This window comes from Anguilla anguilla, chromosome 12 (assembly GCF_013347855.1).
Source record: "Anguilla anguilla isolate fAngAng1 chromosome 12, fAngAng1.pri, whole genome shotgun sequence".
Lineage (NCBI taxonomy): Eukaryota > Metazoa > Chordata > Actinopteri > Anguilliformes > Anguillidae > Anguilla > Anguilla anguilla.
The window spans coordinates 17,733,527-17,741,788 of record NC_049212.1 but is presented as its reverse complement, the minus strand read 5'-3'; the positions used below and the strand labels follow the sequence as shown (position 1 = coordinate 17,741,788).

The 8,262-nt window shown below is 44.6% G+C and overlaps 1 protein-coding gene across 1 annotated transcript; it reads right to left on the bottom strand.

Annotated features, from left to right (window-relative positions):
* On the bottom strand, nt 1–7,136 carry LOC118208901 (RING finger protein 39-like). The gene is made up of 6 exons (XM_035383879.1): nt 6,677–7,136; nt 5,802–6,299; nt 5,163–5,217; nt 3,568–3,636; nt 2,154–2,396; nt 1–1,811 (listed from the first exon to the last, which is right to left on the bottom strand). Exons 2-6 carry the CDS (start codon nt 6,270–6,272, stop codon nt 1,324–1,326), a joined length of 1,326 nt encoding a protein of 441 aa, XP_035239770.1. The 5' UTR covers nt 6,273–6,299; nt 6,677–7,136; the 3' UTR covers nt 1–1,323.
* Nucleotides 7,137–8,262: the final 1,126 nt, after the last annotated feature.

Sequence of the window (8,262 nt, the reverse complement as noted above, 5' to 3'; positions counted from 1 at the left end):
TATTAGTAATTATATCAATTTATTTTCTTAAGAGATCCTTGCACAGAAATGGGGGACTGAATCCAGTAGAGCAGCAGCCAGTATGCCACGAATAGGGTAGGCAAAGAGCTTATCTTAAACTCAGGTGCATTGGCCCCACACCTGTTTTTACGATTAAGAAGCTTGCCAGTTTTAGTGAGGATTACTCAGTTGACTCTTGTCTCAGTGTGCCTTGACTCAGTGTGCCTAATGTGGCATCCTTGTCATTCTGTCCTCCACCATACATTACTTAATTTTAATTATGACAATAACAATGTGTTATATGGAATTATTTCGATTTGTGCAGTGTGATTCTTTAGTTAAATTATGTCTTTTTACTAAAATGATTGCATGGGACTTTTAGGCATGCAAAAATTTTAATAGAAATGTTTTTTTATTATGAAGAAGGTTCTGGATAATCGTGAAAAAAAAAATAATTTGCCTCCCCCTCTTGGTAGCTATTAGCTACCGCTGTTAGATTTTTCACTTAGTAATGAACAGTAAAGGAGCTGTAGACAGGGCTAATTCAATACATTATTATGATTTTGTGACGTTATGATGTCTTCTATCTCTAAACAGTTTGTGGATGAAAGGTGTGTGTGTCTGTATCTGCATAAGTGTATGTAAGCACATGTATGGACTTGTGTATGTTAATATGTGTGATCTGTGTTACTGTACATGGTTGGTGATGAACACTTAACACACACACACTCTTGTTGAAAAGTTTTCTGTTAAATTGTGTATCTTAACCGTGTAGCCTTGCTCTGAACACAGGCTGAGCCATATAGCCTAAACATAATTCAACATGGCTGATTCTGGGCCATGTCATTTGTCAAATATTGCATGAAGTTTGCAGTTGCAGAACGCCACGTGCATGGCAGTTTAAGCATAATCGTATGGGGACTGGGCCTGCAACTCAGGTTGTAGGTTTGATTCCCTGTTGGGCACTGATGTTGTACAAGTGCAAGGTAGTTAACTTCAGCAAACATACATCTGTACAAATGTGTTTTATGCAAGGAATTCAAGCTCTGTATGTCGCTCTGGAAAAAAGCATCTCCTACTTGCCTAAAAGGTAAATGTAAATGGATTTTCTCTAGCACATAAGGGTTACTACTGCAAATATGCCTCTTAACTACTCACCAATACAATTCACACTTCCACAAGGGAGAAGTTCACCTGTATATAATTGTTATGTGTTACTGATTTTCAAGTCCTTGTCCACATTATGTTAATTTTGAGCCTTCTTCCATGTGTCCTGTCCTGATTCCTGTATCTCTCTGCCCAGCACGGCGCACTGGTCCGGGGCTAGGGGCCTGGGTCTGGAAGGGAGGCCAGAGTGGAACAGGAGCCGAAGCTGGACACCAGGCCGGAATCCGACTCCGCAGCCGAGAGCTCCTCGAACTTCTGGATGAAGGTTCGGATGGAGTGGAAGCGGACGTCCCGGCGCCAGCGCCCCGCGCCCGCCCCGGCGGGGCAGCGGTAGGCCGAGCTGCGGCAGAGGAAGACGTGGGGCGGAGGAGGAAGGCCGCACCTCAGCCTCAGCCGGCCCTGCCCCAGGCCCAGCGCCGGACAGACCCCCAGGCCGAATCGGGAAGGCAGGGTGGCCAGGTGCTCTTGAGTCAGGGCGTTATGGAAGCTCAGGGCTCCCCCACCCATGTTCAGGAACACCCCCACGGTTTTGATCTGGGGGGGTACGGCAGGCAGCGGCTCCCTGCGCCCGTCGAACACCGCAGAGAAGGAACCGCCCCTCCTCTCCAGCCACCATCCGCGCGCGGTGTCCACAGAGCTCACTCCTGCAGGACACAGGAGCCCGGTCACGGACGACTGCTCTGCAGCACCATCCACAGCCTCTCACCTCCAGCTCTGATCTGCACTGTCTGCATGCTAATATGAGTGCATCATGCTTCATACTGGTGAGCTGCCACTTCCCATGAGAATTCCACTAACATTTTAATCATAATATTTTCCTTTCTGACTTACAGTATAAATATTTGCACATCCACATAGAAATGCATAGAGTAAATGCATACAGTACAAAATGTGTACAGGTGAAATAGTAGAGCCTACACTGTGGGTGACCCTGTACTGCGGTGTTTTGCCTGTCCCGTAACAGGCTCTCTGCTCTAGTACCTTACCTATCCTGTAGCAGGCGCTGTTGCAGACATCAACCTCCCAGTAGAACTGCCCCCTTGTGATGGTCAGTGCTGCGCACACCTGAGGAAGGGGGCTGGGGTCCTGGCGCTCCAGGGCCACAGGGAGCCCTGCTGCCCCGGCTGCCTGGGCCGGAGGGTCCTGTCCCTGGAAGGTCACAGTGAGGGCGGAGCCAGAGAGAAGGAGGGGAGGGGCAGCCGTGGACGGATCCAGGGAAAAAACCAGACCTGGGGGAGCAGGAACCAATAGGGAGTGAACGGCAATAGGACTGTACCTTCAGATCATGCGGTGCCAGGCAGCCAGGGACAGCCCTGCGTCAGCATATATATCAGCAAATTGTACCTGTTTTCTGCAGGGCTCTCCAGGAAGACCCTATTACACTTGTCCAGTGGGTATTACATTTGACATGGTATGTGTAAGCATGTCTCCAAATTGAGCGCTGCGTTTTATTTCAAATGACCATAGAAAGAGAAGACTGTGTCTGCAGTCTCGGCCTTTCTCAACACTTGTTTTAATCCACACCATGATCTATAACCAGAGGCGGCCAACCATGCCTCTGGAAAGCTGTACTGTCTCCTGGACTTTGTTGTTACTTTGCGCTTAAATTGATCAATAAAAGCAGTCAATTGCACAGTTAACTCGCTTCACCTGGTTTCTTGGGTCTAAAGTGGTTGTTGTATTTAAGGTGAAAACAAAAACCAGCAGATATTGCAGCTCCTCAGGATCAGGGTTGTTCATTTATTATCTACTGTATGGGAGCTTGGGGTAATGGGTAATGCATGAAGCAGGATTACTGAGTTAGCTGGATAACTACGCTGAGTGAAACCCAAAATAACTTTTTTCAGTCAAGCTACTTCAGTCCTTGTTTCTGATTTGGGAGAGTTCTCGGTTTTACTCGGTGCAATTATCCAGCAAACCAGGTAATCCTGCTTTGCGAAACAGGGCCCTGGTATGTATTTCGTTATATCGTGAGACAGAGGCATTGTTGATCGTGTTTGTCATCAAAGGTCTCAAGAGGACATGTTGAATGAAAGAGGCGAGGGAGTGCAACATCCGATTTAACCTGTTCATCTGTGCTGAGACAAGCAGGGAACTATTTTTTAATCAGCCAAATCAAATGGCAAAATAACTTGCATTTACTTTCAATAAAATTGACGCTTGTTTTCCTTTCCTCCATACTTTCCTTCATGCCGTGCCTGTAATTTTAATAACTTGCATTTACTTTCAATAAAATTGACGCTTGTTTTCCTTTCCTCCATACTTTCCTTCATGCCGTGCCTGTAATTTTAATTCAATGTACCATCACCTTTATGCTAGGACATGGCGTACGACATGGAGTAAGATTCGAAAATAATCGACAAAGAAGTTAATTCATGGGTCATTTAGAGGACCACCTACCTCTTACTGACTGTTCCATCTCCTCTTCGTGCAGATCTACAGTACCACCCTGTGGCCAGTCAGCGTATTCTGAGTATAGAAACGGCGTGAGAGGTGTTGGGGTACAACAGCCAATAAAATGCAACTGACATCCCCATGTGTCCGACATGATCACAGAGTATTACTGTACAACACGTTTTTTAACTTACTTAACATAAATACTGTAAATTGTACATTTTTATTGGAGAAATTGACTGTTAAATAAGTCCTCAACTGATACTGTGATTTGGAAGAAGTGCATTGAATAATCCTTCAATTCACATTCTGGGTTTTTTTTTAAACTGCAGCTAGTGGCTTTTTCACAGGGTGTAGCAAAGGATGAAAAAGCAAGACATTCATCAACTTCTTGGGATGTCCAAGCATGTCTAGGCTGTCGAGAAGCTATATGCCCTTTCAGGTCTAAATGTATGTACGTTACAATACCAATGCCAATGCAACAAAACAGCAGTTATATAACAGCAGTTTCACCAAGTGATAACCTACACAGGGGGTGCTGACATTACAATTTTCTTGCTAGATGGTCTATTGTAATATTAGTTGGCTATTACTAAGATAATCAATTTTGCACAGATGTTTTCAATCATTCTTTTCCTGACAATCATAAAGTCTGTCTCATGGAAATTTCTGGGGTTTTCAAATGGGGTATAATAGTCATTTTTTTTAAATATGTGGAATTAACCAGTTGCCACTGTATACTGAACATTGATAGAGAGAAGTTACATTATTCTTTAAATAAAATATTAAACTCAAACACCTTTTGATCATACTGCTTTATTTTTGATGGTTTATCATACACAGAAATAGCCTTTTAATACAGCTATGCTCAGTAAAATTGGAGAAATGAACACAATAGTCTGTTATATAAAGAAGTATGACAGCGTTGGCTACAATCTGTATATAAACAGAACAGCACTGTCCAAATGTCCTTTTGGAATATACCTATCTCACATGTTCTTTGCAACTTGACTTTGTCATGTTCATCCTCGTAATCTCACACCTTACAAGTAGGCAGTACAGGGTATATCAGTGTACATGTGGCATTTCACAGAGAAGTGCAGGGTGTAGTAGTGAGTGTGTGACATTTAACAGGGGAGTGCATGGTATATCAGTGTAAACTTCGTGTTTAACTGGGTGAGCGCAGAGCATATCAGTGTAAACTTGGTGTTTAACTGGGGAGTGCAGAGTATATCAGTGTAAACTTGGTGTTTAACTGGGGAGTGCAGAGTATATCAGTGTAAACTTGGTGTTTAACTGGGTAGTGCAGAGTATATCAGTGTAAACTTGGTGTTTAACTGGGGAGTGCGGGGTATATCAGTGTATATTTAGTATTAAACAGGGGAGGGTGTATCAGTGCATATTTGGTGTTTAACAGGGATTGCAGGGTATATCAGTGTATTTTGAAGTTTAACAGGGGGGTGCAGAGTGTCAGTGTATATTTGGTGTTTAACTGGACAGTGCTTATCAGAGTATACGTGGTGTATAACATGCATACCCATATGAGGCCACTCCCCTACCATACCCAAGTTCCCAGTATGATAAAGGAATTGACTACTCACCATTTAATGTGGCCTGCCTTAGGAGAGCATGTGCATCTACACAGCAGGGTTCTGCCTAACGTGAGGAAACGTATCATAAATGCCCGTAGAAACTCTTTGGAGTTCAGGTATAAACAGCTTAATTTAAACAATTAAATAATAAAAAAATTATCCTACATGTGTCTTTAGATTGGTACACTACCCACTTAAGGAGCCACTTCCCATGCTAGCTACCAAAATAGTACCCCCCCCCCCCCACCCCACGCCCCCTGGCCATGCTACAGATCCCTTAGCTGGTCGATCTACTTTAGGAACATAGGCAGATTTTTTTTCACCTATTAAGTTATGTAGCTGCTCATGATAGCAACAGGTAATGCAACAGGTGTCACAAATTCAAAATCAACTGCAGAATGCACCAGAGAACTGAAGCCTTTAAGCAGCAGCTAAACGCAATCTATCCGTTACTGAGAGTGCACACAAAGGGTATGTATTTCCAGCTGAAGAAGCAGAAAACCTGTTCAATAGAATTTGGTACAATTTGCAGACCGCTCTGGAATTTATGATGCACCTGTGTATTTCACTAGGACAGTTCAATGTGGAGCCAGGAGAGGGGTACCCTGAAAACACTGTGCACCTTCACACCTCTCCATGTTCCTTTACCTGCAGGCAGGTCTTGGGGTCCTTCTGTTTCCCCAAAGTCTCCTCCTCTGACTCGTTCTTTCTCCCCGCACCCTGTCGCCGCCCCCCGTCCTGGTCTTCCTCGGTCTCTATGGCGCCCGGCCTCCGCGCCAGAGTCGGGTTGAGGGGCAGGCAGCGGGTGGCGCTAGCCCAGTCCCAGCAGGGCAGCTCCACCGGGAGGTGGCAGCAGGGGCAGGGGAGGGCGCAGACGGGCGCACCGGCAGCCTGCCCGGGCGCCGTGCTGCTGGAGGGGGCGCCGGAGGAGGGGGCGCCGGAGGACCCGCCCGCCGCCGCCTCCACGCAGCTCCCGCACAGGGTGTGAGAGCAGGGGAGGAGCAGCGGTACGTCGAATTCGCGCCCACACGAGGGGCACGAGGAGGGCTCCTCTAAGACGTCCCACATCTCTGTACTCTCTGCAGTCGTCCAATCCCTGCCCTGCATCTGCGACTTCATTCCGAAAATGTCATCCCACTCCCTGTCCTGATATTAGGGGTGGTGAGGCAGGGAGTCCTGTATTTTCACAGCTCTTTTTTTTTTTCTCTCTGTGACCTTAAACACCCCCCCCCCCCCCCACACCCCCCGCCCCTTTCTGCCAACAGGCTACGCACAGCAGCTTTCAGGCCCACAGATTAGCCCCACTGCAATTTATGCCTCACAGCGATTTCCCATTGAATTATCTCACTGCTCCCTGTCACACACTCATTCAAGTGCTTGCTTTGGATGATTATCTGTGCGAGCGCTGTGATAATGTCACAACTACCCAGTCGATCAGATCCCAAACTAGAGCACTGCTACATTTAGACCAAACATCGAAGATCAGACATCTTCCCACTGCCATGAATGATTAATCCACTCACCTTCCCAAAAGTGCCTCATCCTGACAAGAAAAAAAAGAGGAAAAGGATTATATCCATGGAACTTGATTTCTACCAAAAAGGCTTTTTTGCTACATCTTCAGCTCTTTTCACAGCCCGGGAGCGGCTCATGTCGCAGAGGAAGGGTAGACAGACAGAGAGGGGGAGAGAGAGAGCCGGCTTTTATGAGGCAGCCATTGCTGAGGGTTGCCATGGCAAAGAGCTTCCCGTAAAGCCGCCTAATAAAAGCAAAGGAGCTGAGAGAGACAAGGACCCCAGCAGATACAAGCTTTCCTTCACCCAGATCCACTACAACATGAAGGCCACACACACGCACATACACACACACGCACACACACGTACATACATGCACACGCACGTACATGCACACAATAATACCATTGACAAGCATGAATGTAACGTAATGTACACAATCATTTTACATGCGCACAAACACTGAATACATTAACACATTGAGGATGAAGCCTATCACAGGTTTGTAAAAATGAAAATGATTACAACATAACATCCTTCACAACTCCACTTGTCTGTCGCATTCTTTCTTTGTTTTCTTTGTCTCTTCATCTCCATCTCTCTCTCACTCTTTCAGTTCGATTCAAATTAACATTCTTTGGCATAATAATGAACTGTTTTCCCAAAGCTTTGTCAAGACACAATATGCTTAAAAGAAAATAACACTGTTGTTTACATTACGCCCCTTAAATTTAAGAGAAGAATGTAAACGCGATGTATATATTTTAATGCATAATCTGTTAATTACAAATCGGCTACATTAAAAAAATCACAGCCTCTCTCTCTATTCCAACCAAAAATAGTATTGAACATATTTATGAAGAATAAAGAATAATCAGGTAATATGCACACATACAACCCCTGGGGGCATAACACTGCAGTACAAGCGACTCTGGAGTTACTTTTGTCCACGAATCAACAAAGGCCCAATATCTGCCATTGTAAAGTCAGAAGGTCATAATAAACTGCTCTAAATATGTTAATTCTCTTCATCACACACAAAGACTGTCGGCGTATATCAAAAGCCTAGACTGAAATAATATTTTACTGAAAAAGTAAACTATCCCTTTCACCCAACCCTACAGAGGAAGTGTATTTTGATAATGGCACATGGATGTTCAACCCTTGATTGATCTTTAGGGGGCATATGTCCAAGTAGGAATGGGGAGTTTTGGCAATTGATCTTGTAAGGCCCAAAGTTTCATGGGATCCAATGCAATTTCATTTGCAATCAGAAAGATTTGTAAACCATTTAGACTTGATCACTACCCTCAGAATGCACATTGCTCTGGGCATTGGCATCACATGGTAAAGTAATAAATAATGCCACACCGTAAAAGTCTGGTTTTCTAAAGTCTTTAATTTGGCTTTGGCTTGTTTCTCTGAACTACCGCAGCTTTTCACAACTTTTTTATTTGTTTCTTTGCAAGCAATCAGAATTTACTGTTTCCATAGAAATAGACAGGTTGCAAAAGAAGTTGGACACCCATAATTAAGACAGACTGCATTAAGACTGCTTTTACCACTACCTAAAATATTTACAGAAACCTTAAAAT

Excerpts from the sequence above, each read along its gene's own strand:
- LOC118208901 (XM_035383879.1), bottom strand. The coding sequence starts at position 6,272 with ATGAAGTCGCAGATGCAGGGCAGGGATTGGACGACTGCAGAGAGTACA. Across the intron at positions 3,637-5,162 it reads AAGGCAGGCCACATTAAATG|AATACGCTGACTGGCCACAG; the intron begins GTGAGTAGTCAA and ends TTCTATACTCAG. Across the intron at positions 1,812-2,153 it reads CAGCGCCTGCTACAGGATAG|GAGTGAGCTCTGTGGACACC; the intron begins GTAAGGTACTAG and ends TGTGTCCTGCAG.